We start from the raw sequence: 16,543 nt of genomic DNA on the forward strand, positions 1-16,543 counted from the left end.
AGTAAATGAGTGACCTTGTACTTAGGTAATTTTGTACATAAGCTAAACTTATCTGTAGGATAAACTTCTAGCAGTGGCATTGCTCAGTCAGAAGGGTATTTGCATTCACAATTTTGACTGCTGTCTCGTAGAGATTGCAACCTATTTATGTTCCCACATCTTTACCAACAGTAAAGTCTTTTACTTTACAAAAACAGTATGTTGGCCAGGGAAGATGGCTCATGCCTGCAATCCCAGCACTTTGGGATGCTGAGGTGGGTGGATTGCATGAGCCTAGGAGTTCGAGACCAGCCTGGGCAGCATGGCGAGACCCCATCTCTACAAAGAAACACAAAAATTAGTTGGGCAAGGTGGTGCACGCCTATAGTCCAGCTACTCTGGGGGCTGAGGTGGGAGGATCACTTGAGCCCAGAGAATGGAGGCTGCAGTGAACCACGATTGCACCACTACGCTCCAGCCTGGATGACAGTGAGACCCTATCTCAAAAAAAAAAAAAAAGTATGTTTTTGAGCTTTGTGGTTGTTGGAAACCTGAGTGTGGTGTTTCTAATTTGAATTTCTCTTATGAGTGAGCATCTTGTCATGTAATTTAAGAGTCATTTGTGCTTTCTTTTATTTGAATTATTAGTCTTCTTGATCTGTGGGATGTTCATGAAATCAGTCTTTTGTGACATGAATTATGAATATTTTTCTCTATTTGTCATTTGCTATTTATTTATTTATTTAATTTATTTTTTGAGACGGAGTTTTGCTCTTGTTGCCCAGGCTGGAGTGCAATGGCGTGATCTCAGCTCACCGTAATCTCCGCCTCCCTGGTTCAAGTGATTCTCCTGCCTCAGCCTACTGAGTAGCTGGGATTACAGGCATGTGCGCTACACCTGGCTAATTTTGTATTTTTAGTAGAGACGGGGTTTCCCCATGTTGGTCAGGCTGGTCTCGAACTCATGACCTCAGGTGATCTGCCCCACCCTTGGCCTCCCAAAGTGCTGGGATTACAGGCATGAGCCACCGCGCTGGGCCTTATTTTATTTTTAAGAGATAGAGTGTTGCTTTGTTCTCCAGCAGAAGTGCAGTGACTCAATCATAGTCCACTATAGCCTGGAATTCCTAGGCTCAAGTAATCATTCTGCCTCAGCCTCCCAAGTAGCTGGAACTACAGGTGCACACCACCACACCCAGCTTGTTGGCTTTTTGACTTGGCTTATGGGAAATTTTGCCATGTAAAACTTTTTTCCTTTTTCTTATAGCCAAAATATTTAAAACCTTTTTTTTTTTTTTTAGTTTATTAAGGCTACTTCCAGTAAACTGCACATATTTGACATGTACAATTTTATGATTTTAACATATGTAGGCAATCTTGAAACCACTGCCATAGTCCAGATACCAAACACTTTATCATGTCGAGTTTCTTCTAACCCTCTGCAATATGTCCCTCCACCTCTGTCCTCAGGCAGCCATTCATTTGCTTTCTGTCTCTATGTGTTAGTTTGCTTTTTCCAGAATTTTATATAAGTAGAGTCATCATACAGGATGTACTCTTGTCTAATTTGCTCAGCATAATGATTTTGAGGTTTGTTTTTTTGTGGGGGAGGGTTGGTGGAGGGGAACAGTGTCTTGTGCTGTTGCCCAGGCTGGAGTCCAGTGGCACAATAATGGCTCACGGCAGCCTTATCACCTGGGCTCAAGCAGTCCTTCTGCCTCAGCCTCCTAAATACCTGGGACTACAGGTGCTCGCCACCACACCCGGCTAATTTTTAAGTTTTTAGTAGAGCCAAGGTGTCACTAATGCCCAGACTGGTCCTGAACTCCTGAGCTCAAGTAGCCCTCCTGCCTTTGCCTCCCAAAGCGTTGCAATTACAGGCTTGAGCCACCGTGCCTGTCTGAGATTTGTTCTTATTATTGCAATGCATTGGTAATTAATTCGTTTTTATTGCTCAGTAGTATTCCATTGTATGACAGTATCATTTGTTTATCCATTCACCTGTTTATTGTGTTGTGTTGTATTTATTGTGATGTATTGTACTGTATTGTACTGTATTGTATTGTGATGGAGTCTTGCTCTGTCGCTCAGGCTGGAGTGCAGTGGTACCATCTCGGCTAACTGCAACCTCTACCTCCCGGGTTCAAGTGATTTTCATGCCTCAGCCTCCCAAGCAGCTGGGATTACAGACACATACCACCATGCCCAGCTAATTTTTTCATACTTTTAGTAGAGATGGGGCTTTGCCATGTTGGCCAGGCTGGTCTAAAACTCCTGACCTCAGGTGATCCGCCCGCCTCAGACTGCCAAAGTGCTGGGATTATAGGCGTGAGCCATCGCACCCGGCCCCATTCACCAGTTTATGAACATTCAGGTTATTTCAGCCTTTGGCTATTATACATAAAACTGCTAAAAAAAATATGGGTACGGATCATTTCTTTTGAGAAACTGCCTGGTCGGATTGCCAGATCTTATGGTATATTTTAACTTTCTAAGAAGCTGCAAAATTGTTTTCCAAAGTGTTTGTACCAGTTTACATTCCTACCAGCTATCGATGAGAATGTCAGTTGCTTCACATCCTCACCAGCACTTGGCATTGTCACTTAATTTTAGAGATTCTGAAGGTTTGTCAACCACAGTGACTAAAGATGTTAAGCATCTTATGTGCTTACTATTTGTATCTATTCTTTGGTGAAATGTTGGTACAAAAATTTTGCCCATTTTTTAGTGACTTTTAAATTATTTTTATACAGTTGTAAGGAGTTATTTATATATTCTAGATATAACACCTTTTCCTGCTATGTGTGTTTCAGATATTTTGCTCCAGTTTGTGGCTGGTTTTTTTAGAGGTGTCTCTCTTTTTTTTTTTTTTTTTTTTGAGATGGATCCTTGCTCTGTCACCAGGCTGGAGTGCAGTGGTGCGATCCCAGCTCACTGCAACCTCCGCCTCCCGGGTTCAAGTGATTGTCCTGCCTCAGCCTCTCAGGTAGCTGGGATTACAAGCGTGCACCACCACACTCGGGTCATTTTTGTATTTTTAGTAGAGACGGGGTTTCACCATGTTGGCCAGGCTGGTTTCGAACTCCTGACCTCAGATGATCCACCCACCTCGGCCTCCCAAAGTGCTAGGGTTACAAGCATGAGCCACCGCACACGCCCCGAGGTGTCTCTTAAAGATTGAAAGTTTTAAGTTTTATTGAAGATCTCATTTAGAGAGTGCTGTTGTTGGCCAGGCACAGTGGCTCACGCCTATAATCCATTACTTTGGGAGGTCAAGGTGGGCAGATCACCTGAGGTCAGGATTTTAAGACCAGCCTGGCCAACGTGGTGAAACCCCGTCTCTACTAAAAATACAAAAATTAGCCAGGAGTGGTGGCGTGCGCCTGTAATCCCAGCTATTCGGGAGGCTGAAGCAGGAGAATCACTTGAACCTGGGAGTTAGAGGTTGCAATGAGCCGAGATCATGCCATTGCACTCCAGCCTGGACTGCAAGAGCGAAACTCCATCTCAAAATAAAAAGAGTGCTATTGCTTGTCAGTTGGCTTGGTAGTCTGGTGGGAGTGGGCGCAGCAGGGTCTCTGCTGTCTTGTCTTAGTGTTTCCGTGTTTCAGGAGTGCACCTGATCAGGGCTTTTTTCCCGGGGCAGCCAAGCTGTGCCAAATACCTTGTACCTTTAGTGGGGATTATGCAGAGGATGTTTCCCACCTCTCCCACGGTAGCTGGACTCCTCCCTTCCTCCAGCTGTAGGGGTCTTCTCTGTGCCCTGGAGTGACAGGGTTTGCTATCCCTCCCCTAGCAGCTTAGCCTTCTCCTCCATCAAGAGAATGTGTCCGGAATTGGTGGGTTCTTGGTCTCACTGACTTCAAGAATGAAGCCGCAGACCCTCGCGGTGAGTGTTACGGCTCTTAAGGTGGTGCGTCGGGAGTCTGTTCCTTCTGATGTTCGGATTTGTTCGGAGTTTCTTCCTTCTGGTGGGTTCGTGGTCTCACTGGCTCAGGAGTGAAGCTGCAGACCTTCGCAGTGAGTGTTACAGCTCTTAAGGCAGTGCGTCTGGAGTTGTTCGTTCCTCCTGGTGGCCTCGTGGTCTCGCTGGCTTCAGGAGTGAAGCTGCAGATCTTTGCGGTGAGTGTTATAGCTCATAAAAGCAGCATGGACCCAAAGAGTGAGCAGTAGCAAGATTTATTGCAAAGAGTGAAAGAATAAAGCTTCCACAGTGTGGAAGGGGACCCGAGCGGGTTGCCACTGCTGGCTTGGGCAGCCTGCTTTTATTCTCTTATCTGGCCCCACCCACATCCTGCTGATTGGTAGAGCCGAGTGGTCTGTTTTGACAGGGTGCTGATTGGTGCATTTACAATCCCTGAGCTAGATACAAAGGTTCTCCATGTCCCCATCAGATTAGTTAGATACAGAGTATCGACACAAAGGTTCTCCAAGGCCCCACCAGAGCAGCTAGATACAGAGTGTCGATTGGTGCACTCACAAACCTTGAGCTAAACACAGGGTGCCGATTGGTGTGTTTACAAACCTTGAGCTAGATACAGAGTGCCGATTGGTGTATTTACAATCCCTGAGCTAGACATAAAGGTTCTCCAAGGCCCCACCAGAGCAGCTAGATACAGAGTGTCGATTGGTGCACTCACAAACCTTGAGCTAAACACAGGGTGCCGATTGGTGTGTTTACAAACCTTGAGCTAGATACAGAGTGCCGATTGGTGTATTTACAGTCCCTGAGCTAGACATAAAAGTTCTCCAAGGTCCCACCAGAGTAGCTAGATACAGAGTGTCGATTGGTGCATTCACAGACCCTGAGCTAGACACAGGGTGCTGATTGGTGTATTTACAATCCCTGAGCTAGACATAAAGGTTGTCCACATCCCCACCAGAATCAGGAGCCCAGCTGGCTTCACCCAGTGGATCCTGCACCGGGGCTGCAGGTGGAGCTGCCTGCCAATCCTGCGCCATGCGCCTGCACTCCTCAGCCCTTGGGTGGTCGATGGGACTGGGCGTCGTGGAGCAGGGGGTGGCGCTCCTCGGGGAGGCTCGGGCTGCACAGGAGCCCATGGAGGGGGTGGGAGGCTCAGGCATAGCGGGCTGCAGGTCCCGAGCCCTGCCCTGTGGGAAGGCAGCTAAGGCCCGGTGAGAAATCGAGCGTAGCGCCAGTGGGTCGGCACTGCTGGGGGACCCAGTACATCCTCCGCAGCCACTGGCCCGGGTGCTAAGCCCCTCACTGCCCGGGGCCGGCCGGGCCGGCCGGCTGCTCCGAGTGTGGGGCCCGCCAAGCCCACGCCCACCCGGAACTCCAGCTGGCCCGCAAGCGCCGCGCAGCCCCGGTTCCAGCTCGCGCCTCTCCCTCCACACCTCCCTGCAAGCTGAGGGAGCCGGCTCCAGCCTTGGCCAGCCCAGAAAGGGGCTCCCACAGTGCAGCGGTGGGCTGCTCAAGTGCCGTCAAAGTGGGAGCCCAGGCAGAGGAGGTGCGGAGAGCAAGCGAGGGCTCTGAGGACTGCCAGCACGCTGTCACCTCTCAAGAAGAATCCAGGTGGGGCTTTGTGCCTTTCCCACACTTTGGCCATTCCGTCCTCCAGGCCTGCAGCACCCATGGCTGCGATCTCAGCCCTTCCCACGGAGTGGAGGTCAGTGGGGCAGATCCTGAGGATGGGTGCACACTCCTGCCTCAGCAGCTTCCAGGACTTCTGTTTCAGGCCCAGCCCACGCTGAGCTCTAGTGTTTTAGTGAGATCATGGCTGGAATCTTTCCTGCTTGTCTGGTGCCCAGCATTTTGCCCCTGTGCTCGGCCATCATAGAGCCAGTAGAGCCAGTGCTTCCTCTGTCTCTCATTGGAGGAAGCAGGCCTGTCCTTAGCTTCTAGCTGCTGGCTTTCCCCAAGACTTCAGCTCTGTGATGGCTGCAACAAAAGTTATGATGCTGTGCGTTATCTGGTTTCTTCTTAACTGGTAAGAGCAGGAGTGATGCACTTTCTGGCTTTTTACATTCTAGGTGGAAGCGGAACTCCAGCATTTATTCCTGGGGGTGCACTAGGATGTGTTGGATTTGGATGTTGTCGGCAGCTGTGTGTTGTGTGAAGAGCAGGGCTCTAGAGTCAGCTAGACTTGGTTTCAGTCCTAGGCCAGCCACTTGTTGCCATTTCATCGCAGTCACGTACCTCTTCCAGTCTCAGCTTCCTTATTCATAAAATCAGAAAAAAAACACCGTGTTGGAGATGTGAGATTAAATGAAATATATAAAATGTCTAGTTGAGTGTCTGGTATATATTAGGCATTCAGTAAATCACAGCTGGTTTAATCAATACAAAAGCATTAGTATAGTGTATTATTACAGAATGCCATCAGTCATGTCAGGCACTATTTTCCAGTTCCCTTCTTGATGATACTCATTTGTGTAGTAGCATTTTTGTTACTTCAAAACAGTAGGTTGATGTCTTCAGGGAAAGATCTGTGTTCATTACTAGGTCCTTTTTGCTAACTCCTCTCATCCAAATTATATCACCATTTTGCAAACCTAGTGACTTAATGAGTTTAGGCATTTAGTAGCAGCAGCTGCAGTCATTGACAAAAGGGTAAAAACCAGTCATAACATGACTCCCTGGAAAGAACACAACACCCACCAGCAGTCGCGACAAAGGGGTCACGTCTGAGTCTGATCCATCCTTTTGATGCAGCTGCCAGTTTACAAGAAATATAGAGGACAAAGGTTTGTGTTAAACTACTTGATGAGCTTGCAGTCACAAAATCCAGGCTGTGGGGAATTCTGCAGGCCAAATAGTGAGAGATAAAGAGATACAGAGAAAACTGTAAATTAAACAAGATTCAAAAGACATATCAGGTCAAAAGAATAGACAAGACCAAAGTATGATATCTAAGAATAGACACTTGGTTGATAAAACCACAAAGATGTGCAGGGAAGTAGTTCCTATAAAAATGGGAATGGTGGTTGCCTTTGGAGGGAAGGAGGGGCTGCAACGGGAAAGGGCCACAGAGAGGCTTCTGAGTGGGCGACAAGGCACGTTGAGCTGTTGTTAATTCACTCGGCTATACGTAGTTTGTGCACTCTTCTATATGGGTGTTTTACAGTAAAGAGGAAAACTCACATCTGTCACAACTGTTTATGTGTGTGTTAGATATGGACTGCAGCTAAGATGTCAGTTTTTAGTTCTTGTATGGTTCTCAGGGATTCATATACATGGTTCATCTGTTTTCTCATGGTTATGATTCCTAAGAAAGTATGGGTTGTGTCTCCACCAATATCTTTATAAGTTGTGTGTTATTTTTTGAGTTATTACTAAATATTTATTCAAAGAGATGAAATGTCCACCCAGGAATTCTTGTCATGTGTGTTGATTAAGAGTTGAAAACAGCTAGATTTTTTTCTAGTGACTTTGGGGCTAAGAAATTTACCTTGTCTCTCTTTTCTTTCTTTCTTTTTTTTTTTTTTTTTGGTGTAGACGTAAAATTCATCCTGATCAGAAAAATATTAATGCCTATGTTGTGTTTAAGGAGGAGAGTGCTGCCACGCAAGCATTGAAAAGGTAATTTTATCCCTTAGGTTTGAACAGAATAATTGTCCTATAAGTATGTATGAGTACTTTTTTTATTTTTTGGTTTCACTTTAGCATAGATGTTTTAGTAATCGAGTGCTCATTTTTAACAACCATTTTCCCTTTGCATTTATAATACAGAAATGGGGCCCAAATTGCAGATGGATTTCGTATTAGAGTTGATCTCGCATCTGAGACCTCATCTGTAAGTAGTACTTGATTTGTTTAAAGAACGAGAGCTTTGTAGAGAGAAATCTTTCCTTCCAGGCTTTTCCTGGAAGGGGACTGGAATCAGCAATGTGAGGGAAGCACAGAAGGAAACAGCCTATGTCCTCTGTGGTTACAGAGTTGATGGCAAGAGAGGCACAAGGACCGAGGTCAACATTCCCTTCAAAAACGTAGTCCTGGCTGGGCACAATGGCTCATGCCTGTAATCCTAACAGTTTGGGAGGCCAAGGCGGGAGGATCACTTGAGCCCAGGAGTTAAGAGCAGCCTAAGCAATGTAGCAAGACCCTGCCTTTACAAAAAAAAAATTAGTCAAGTGTGTGATGCATGCCGACAGTCCCAGCTACTCAGAAGGCTGAGGTGGGAGCACCACCTGAGCCCAGGAGTTTGAGGCTGCAGTGAGCTGTAGTCGTGCCACTGCATTCTAGCCTGGGCAACAGAGGGTGACCCTGTTTCTTAAAAAGAAACAAAAACATAGTCCTCTTCAAATAATCATAATTAGGTCAGAAGGTACATTAGACATCATCTGGTCTAACACATTATAGACCGAGGTCTAGAAAGTTCAATTATTCATTAGACAGTTTTTAGTACACACTCTGTCAGAGATACAGTTCTAAGACATAGTCTCAACTTCCTAGGAGCTGACAGTATATGTTAGGGTCGGAGTGACAGGTCATGTCACTGTTGTATAAGTACTATCATCAATGCACAGGATGATTTGTCAGCTCAGCATTGGGACACTTGACTTGGGGATATGCCAGGAAGAAGGGACAAGGCAAGTTTCCAGGGGAATAAATTTCATAATAGTCTTGAAAGATGAGGAGATAGACCTTACCCTGTGGAGAAGCGGGGGGAGAAAAGAAAGAAGAGAAGGCTTATGTAGACCAAAAGTGTTGTAAAGGCCGAGGGCCATGTCTGGGAGGAAAAACAGTATAAATGGTGAGGACAGAAACTAATTCACTCAGGAGTTGGCAATAGCTTGATACAATTATTAGGTGGGTGAGGTATGTAAGAGTTGCTGTTGGACAAATAGGCAGAGGCCAAATCATGAAGACCTTGTCTACCGTGCTTCACACAGAGGAGTCTGGATTTTGTTCAGGAGCTATTCTAAAAATTTAAACTAAGAGTGACATGACCAGATTTGGACTTGACAAAGGTGCCTAGAAATGAATGAAGGACAGTTATAACAGTTCACCCACAGAAACATAGAGTGCATTTCTGTCGATATCAAAGCAACTTAGTGGAGAAATGACAACGACCTGGATGAAAGCCCTGGCTTGACTTGGGGACCCAGTACAGGGTCAGCAAACTATGGTAGAGAGCCAAATCTACGTGCTGCTTTTTTTTTTGTTAATGAAGTTTTCTTTTGACACACAGCCACATCCATTCATTTGTGTATTATCCATGGGCTGTTCTCAAGGTATAATGGCAGAGTTGAGTAGTTGCAACAGATTCCACATGGCCTGCCAAGCCTATAATATTTGCTATCTGGCCCTTTACAGAAAAAGTTTGCATGCCCCCAATATAGCAGTCCGTTCCTGATCCCTACCGTGTGTCAGTGCCAGCTGTGAACAAAAGGTCACTCCCTTCCTCTGGTACCCACACACAGTCCAGCAGGGAAGACAGAAGAAACAGAATCGAAGAACATGATGTGTGGTTAAATTAGAAGATGGGTGACCTGTCAGATATCGGGGGAAGCAGGGATAGGGAGGATTTTCGATGACTTCCATTTTCTGGTCTAGTGAGTGATTTTTATTAACTGTCTTTTTGTTTCAGAGAGACAAGAGATCGGTTTTTGTGGGGAATCTCCCTTATAGTAAGTTTGTTTAAACAAAGTACAGTTAATATTACTAAATAAATAACAAGGAAATAAGAACTGAGTAGTAACTTAATGTTTTGATTTAAGACTAATTTTAAAGCATGCAATGTGTTTGCCGTGGCAGCACATGTACTAAAAAGTGTGCAATATAATGGCTTATTTTCATGGGACCATGCTTAACTAGCTGTATTATTAAACATCTCCATGTTTCTGAGGGGCTCCCAACTCTTTACTTCCATTTTGGTTGAATTTGTTTTCAGAAGTTGAAGAATCTGCCGTTGAGAAGCACTTTCTGGACTGTGGAAGTATCATGGCCGTGAGGATTGTGAGAGACAAAATGACAGGCATCGGCAAAGGGTTTGGCTATGTGCTCTTTGAGGTATGGGAGACTAATGCATTGTCACTGTCCTTCGAAGTGCCCTGAGAGGCATTGACACTGTTGCATGTCATCATTGAGACATAACTTTCACTTCCATTCTCAAATTCCATCTTAAGAAAACTGGGCTAGGTGCAGTGACTCATGCCTGTAATCCCAGCACTTTGGGAGGCCGAGACGGGTGAATCTCTTGAGCTCAGGAGTTCGAGACCAGCCTGGCCCACATGGTAAAACCTCGTCTCTACTAAAAGTCCAAAAATTATCCAGGTGTGGTGGCAGGTGCCTATAATCCCAGCTACTCGGGAGGCTGAGGCAGGAGAATCGCTTGAACCCGGGAGGTGGAGGTTGCAGTGAGCCGAGATCGTGCCACTGCACTCCAGCCTGGGCCACAGAGCAAGACTCCATCTCAAGGGGGGAAAAAAATACAAAAAATTTAAAAATTAGCCAGATGTGGTGGCTCATACCTGTAATCCCAGCTACTTGGGAGGCCGAGGCAGGAGAATCACTTGAACCTGGGAGGCAGAGGTTTCATTGAGCTGAGATCACACCACTGCACTCCAGCCTGGGTGACAGAGCAAGATTCCGTTTCAAAAAAAAAAAAAAAACGGCCAGGTGTGGTGGCTTATGCCTGTAATCCCAGCACTTTGGGAGGCCGAGGCGGGTGGATCACCTGCAGTCGGGAATTCGAGACCAGCCTGACCAACATGGAGAAACCCCATCTCTACTAAAAATACAAAATTAGCTGGGCATGGTGGCACATGCCTGTAATCCCAGCTACTTGGGGGGCTGAGGCAGGAGAATCGCTTGAACCTGGGAGGCAGAGGTTGCGGTGAGCCGAGATTGCTCCATTGCACTCCAGCCTGGGCAACGAGCAAAATTCTGTCTCAAAAAAAAAAAAAAAACCCGAACACAAGAGAACTGAATTTATAACCTGCCATAATATATTGCTACAACTGCACCTATCCAAAAGATGTCCCAGTTCTGTCTTCATACTAATTAAATGTTTTCGATCCTGGATATTAGAAGTACTAAATCACTGAATCTTCTCTACCTTCTGTATGATAGAGTAAATATTGACATTAAGGTATAAGAAAGTTTTATTCTTTGTACAAAATTAGTTATATTTAGTTCGCTAATTTTTAACCAGTGTTTCATGCCTGACAATATTAAGGAGTAAAAGAATATACAGGCCGGGCATGTTGACTCGTGACTGTAATCCCAGCACTTTGGAGGGCTGAGGCGAGAGGATTGATTAACGTGAGGACTTCAAGTCCAGCTTGGGCAACATAGGTAGACACCGACTCTACAAAAAAATATACAAGTAAGGCTGGGTGCGGTGGCTCATGCCTGTAATCCCACCACTTTAGGAGGCCAAGGCAGGTGGATCACTTGAGCCCAGGAGTTCAAGACTAGCCTGGGCAACATGGCGAAATCCCGCCTCTACAAAAAAATACAAAAATCAGCTGGGCGTGGTGGTGCATGCCTGTAGTACCATTTACTTGAGGGGCTGAGGTAGGAGGATCACCTGAACCTTGGGAGGTCGAGGCTGCAGTGAGCCACCCAACCTGGATGGCAGAGTGAGACCCTGTTTTAAAATAAGAAAGAAAAATTAAAAAATAAAAATCTGGCTGGTCATGGTGGCCAGCGCCTGTGGTCCTGTCAGGAGGCTGAGGCTGGAGGATTGCTTAAGTACGGGAGGTCAAGGCTGTAGTGAGCCATGATTGCACCACTGCACTCCAGCCGAAGTGACAGAGTGAGACCCTATCTCAAAACAAAAAATAATCTATTGTCATCCCTTGATATCCACGGTGTATTGGTTCCAGGATCCCTCTCACATAGCAAACAGTATATATATCTGCAGATGCTGAAGTCCCTTATATAAAATGGCACATTTGCATGAGTGTATATTGTTATATATAATAAATTTTTTTATTGTCATATTATTTGTTGTTTTCAAGTATTTTCTATCTGCAGTTGATTGAATCCTCTGATACTGAACTCACGGATTTGGGGAGCTGACTGTACATACTATGTGATGTCATACATTTTTCTTCTCTCAGTAACAACCCATTAGTACATTTCCTTTCATTTGTTCCTTGTGCTGCCATTTTTATAGTTGAACTTGTCTCTGTGAACTTAAATTGTATTTACATCCTATTTTATGTTGTTTTCTGTTATGTAAGCATGTTCCATTGAGTGATATAACAGAGTTTATACTGTCATTTCTCTCATGTTGGACCTTGGTAGAATTCTCTGTTTTTCCCTGTAATAATGAAATTGCAGTGGTTATGTGTTCTTTGTTTTTGAGACAGAGTCTCACTCTGTTGCTCAGGCTGGAGTGCTTTGGCACGATCTCAGCTCACTGCAGCCCCTGCCTCCCAGGCTCTAGCGATCCTCCCATCTCAGCTTCCTGAGTAGCTAGGACTACAGGTGTGTGGCACCATGTCTGGCTAATTTTTGTATTTTTTTGTAGAGACAGGATTCACCATGTTTCTCAGGCTGGTCTCCAACTTCTGAGCTCAAGTAATCTATCCGCCTTGGCCTCCCAGAGTGCTAGGATTATAGGTGTGAGCCACCCCGCCTGGCCTGGTTATGTTTTTTTCCCCGAAAGTTTGGATTGTAGATTACTTAAGATAGATCCCCATTAGGATATTACTAGGTTAAGATGTGTTACCATTTTGAAGACTCTTGATGAGAATTGCCTGGTAGCTTTTTTAGAAAGATTGTCACAGCGTTTGTTGCCATTGTTACTGTATTGTAGTTACCTTTCTGCTTGTCTGCTCCCTGTCTTCTATTACTTGATAAGCTTCTAAAGTCCTTTAACAAACATCTCATGGATATTCAGGGTTGTTAGCATTAATGGCTCTATATTGGAACAGAAGTATAACAGAATTTTGGATCTAAATGGAACCCTAGAGGGTGTCTAGTCCAACATCTTGTAATGGAGAGTTCCCTGCCCTCTGGTCAGCTAACACAATGGGGCTTTGACAGAAAGATGGCTATACGAAGGAGGTTTATTGGTTTAAAATATTGCATATGGAGGCCACGCGCGGTGGCTCATGCCTGTAATCCCAGCACTTTGGGAGGGCAAGGTGGGCAGATTACAAGGTCAAGAGATCGAGACCATTCTGGCTAACGTGGTGAAACCCTGTCTCTACTAAAAATACAAAAATTAGCTGGGTATGTTGGCCTGCGCCTGTAATCCCAGCTACTTGAGAGGTTGAGGCAAGAGAATCGCTTGAACTCAGGAGGTAGAGGTCACAGTGAGCCGAGATCGTGCCACTGCACTCCAGCCTGGCAACAGAGCGAGATTCCGTCTCAAAAAAAGAAAAAGAAAAAAAAGCCAATATTGCATATGACTGATCTAGTCTAGAACCTCATTTTACAATGAAAAAAAAAAAAAAAAAAACACGAAGCCTGTAGCATTGTGACTTAGCTGAACATTTCACAAGGCAGCTTGAGTGCTTTCTGAGGAAACACTGGTGAGGAGCATGGTGATAAGGAGACTTCGAGCGCGGCAGCTGATACACCTGGGATTGGACGGGGCTTATCTGTGCAAGCTTGAAAGTCGTTCTCATCTGTTAAAGTGACACTTTCACTAGTTTCTTTGCAGATGGGTTTCTGGTAGCAATTAATGTATTGTGTTTTCTTTTGCAGAATACAGATTCTGTTCATCTTGCTCTGAAATTAAATAATTCTGAACTCATGGGGAGAAAACTCAGAGTCATGCGTTCTGTTAATAAAGAAAAATTAAAACAACAAAATTCAAATCCACGATTGAAGAATGTCAGTAAACCTAAGCAGGGACTTAATTTTACTTCCAGAACTGCAGAAGGACATTCTAAAAGCTTATTTATTGGAGAAAAAGCTGTTCTCCTTAAAATGAAGAAGAAAGGACAGAAGAAAAGTGGACGCCCTAAGAAACCGAGAAAACAGAAATAACCAGGAACTGCTTTTTCTTTTCCTGCTGAGTACTGCTAATAAAAGTGCTATTATCTGCTGATAGCATCGTCTGCTATTCATGTGTTGAGTTTTATACTTCTTTATGGATGGTGTATGTGAAATGTGGAGACTTCCACATTCTCAGTTTATTCACATTGTGATACTACCTTTGAAGGTTTTTTTGTCTTTGTTCTGTGTTTTGAGATGGAGTTTGGCTGTTGTCTCCCAGGCTGGAGTGCAGTGGCGTGATCTTGGCTCACTGCAACCTCTGCCTTCTGGGTTCAAGCGCTTCTCCTGCCTCAGCCTCCCGAGTAGCTGGGATTACAGGCGCCTGCCACCACGCCTGGCTAATTTTTTGTATTTTTAGTAGAGACGGGGTTTCACCATGTTGGCCAGGCTGGTCTCGAACTCCTGACCTCAGGTGATCCACCCGCCTTGGCCTCTCAAAGTGCTAGGATTACAGGCGTGAGTCACCGCACCCAAGCCTCCTTTCTCTTTTGCCTATTAAACCTCTGCTCTTAACCTTACTCCGTGTGTGCTCAAGTTCTTGATTTCCTTGGCATGAAGCAATGAACCTTGGGTATTACCCCAAACGATGTCGCTTCAGTATCTCACTTTGTTGCCCAGGCTGCTCTCAAACTGCTGGACTCAAGTGATCCTCCCACCTTGGCCTCCCAAAGTGCTAGGATTACAGGAGTGAATCACTCATCAATTCCAAGGGGCTAGAACTCCCAGGAACTGGGGACAAAGGCCAGCCAAATTCTTTATTACGCAACCTGGTGTTACTGGAAAAGGATCCAGACCCCAACAGAGGGTTCTTGGATCTTGCCTAAGAAAGAATTTGGGGCCAGTCCACAGAGTAAAGTGAAAACAAGTTTATTAAGAAAATAAAGAAGATCACTCGCGGTGGCTCATGCCTGTAATCCTAGCACTTTAGGAGGCCGAGGTGGGTGGATCACCAGATGTCAGGAGTTTGAGACTAGCCTGGCCAACATGGTGAAACCCCATCTCTACTAAAAATACAAAAATTTGCTGGGTGTGATGGCACATGCCTGTAATCCCAGCTACTGGGGAGGCTGAGGCAGGAGAATTGCTTGAACCCAGGAGGTGGAGGTTATAGTGAGTCAAGATCATGCCACTGCACTCCAGCCTGGGTGACAGCAAGACTCAGTCTCAAAAAAAAAAAAGTGAAAGCGTACTTTGTAGAATGGTGCATACCCTAAAGCAAGAGAAGGAACATGTCCACCTTAGGTACAAGGCTTGTTTGTATTGAACAGCAAAAAATTAATGAGGAAGATGAGCTCTACTCCAAGAGCTTGTGACAAAGGATTTTTTTTGTGTTTGTTTTGAGACAAGGTCTTACCCTGTCACCCAGTTTGGACTGCAGTGGTACAATCATAACTCACTGCAGCCTCAACCTCCTGGGATTAAGGGATCCTCCCGCGTCATTCCCCATGTAGTTGGGACCACAGGTGTGTGCCACCACGCCTGGCTAAGTTTTTAATTTTTTTGTGGAGACGGGGTCTCACCATGTTGCCCAGGCTGGTGTTGAACTCTTGGGCTCAAGCTATCCGCCCATCTGGGCCTCCCAAAGTGCTGGGATTACAGGTGTGAGACACTGCCTGGTCTTTGTCAAAGGACTGTTAATCCTGTGTAACTACTGTCTTCTGCAAGGATCAATATTATCTTTAAAGGGAAAATTAAACTAAGAATGCTTTTGTTCTTAAGATATCAGGACATCAGGACATTTCCTGGGTCTGTTAGGTAAACATTATTAACTTGTTCCCTTCCCTGTAAATATCCTGTGACCAAGAATGCCAAACTTCCTGGGAATGTGCCCCAATAGGTCTCAGCCTCATTTTACCCAGCCCCTATTCAAGGTAAGGTAGCTCTGGTTCCAATGTCTCTTGACACTGATGCTTGACTTCGATACCCCTCAACTTAACAGTGTCTGTTTAATGCCTGCTTTCTGCCCACGATTTTCCTTGTCAGAATATCTTAACTTAGGTCATATATATATATATTTTATTTTTTTGAGACGGACTCCTGATCTGTCACTCAGGCTGGAGTGCAGTGGCTCGATCTTGGCTCACTGCAACCTCTGCCTCCTGGTTCAAGCGATTCTCCCGCCTCAGCCTCCAGAGTAGCTGGGATTACAGGCCCCGGCCACCATGGCCAGCTAATTTTTGTATTTTTGGTAGAGACAGGGTTTCACCATGTTGGCCAGGCTGGTCTCAAACTCCTGGCCTTAAGTGATCCGCCTGCCTCGGCCTCCCAAAGTGGAGATTACAGGCGTGAGCCACCGCGCCTGGCCTGATCATGTGTATGTTTTCATGTGGCTATAAAACAATTCACGTTTTCTATTTTTTCTTCAATTGTGTATATTTTTCAAGAAATTACTCCATTTAATTTTATTCCAGTTATCATAAAATGAGGCTATCCTGTAACATTCTTTTGAAATGGAACCACTACGCACAATGGATTGTGGCAACCTGAAAAGAAAGTACAGTTTAATTCAAACAAGTCACAGGCTGCCTGTGTTAGACAAGATGAAGCATTCGCAGTCTGGGACCCTGCATCTTTGTCTGCCACAAACAAGGCTGTCAGCTAGTCTTCTGAGTACGTGCACGCCAGCAACGCGTACGCCTC

General features: G+C 45.2%; 1 protein-coding gene across 3 annotated transcripts in view; it reads left to right on the forward strand.

The window, feature by feature from the left end:
* RBM34 (RNA binding motif protein 34) overlaps positions 1 to 13,970 on the forward strand; it is a 31,647-nt gene extending 17,677 nt beyond the window's left edge. For all 3 annotated transcript variants that reach the window (XM_055100623.2, XM_008978193.5, XM_034949332.3), the window contains 5 exons: positions 7,439 to 7,522; positions 7,673 to 7,736; positions 9,534 to 9,573; positions 9,837 to 9,955; positions 13,610 to 13,970. In XM_055100623.2, coding sequence (XP_054956598.2) covers positions 7,439 to 7,522; positions 7,673 to 7,736; positions 9,534 to 9,573; positions 9,837 to 9,955; positions 13,610 to 13,894 — 592 coding nt within the window. In that variant the 3' untranslated portion in view covers positions 13,895 to 13,970. The remainder of the gene's footprint in view (positions 1 to 7,438; positions 7,523 to 7,672; positions 7,737 to 9,533; positions 9,574 to 9,836; positions 9,956 to 13,609) is intronic.
* Positions 13,971 to 16,543: the final 2,573 nt, after the last annotated feature.

The sequence above is a fragment of the Pan paniscus genome, chromosome 1 (assembly GCF_029289425.2).
Source record: "Pan paniscus chromosome 1, NHGRI_mPanPan1-v2.0_pri, whole genome shotgun sequence".
NCBI lineage: Eukaryota > Metazoa > Chordata > Mammalia > Primates > Hominidae > Pan > Pan paniscus.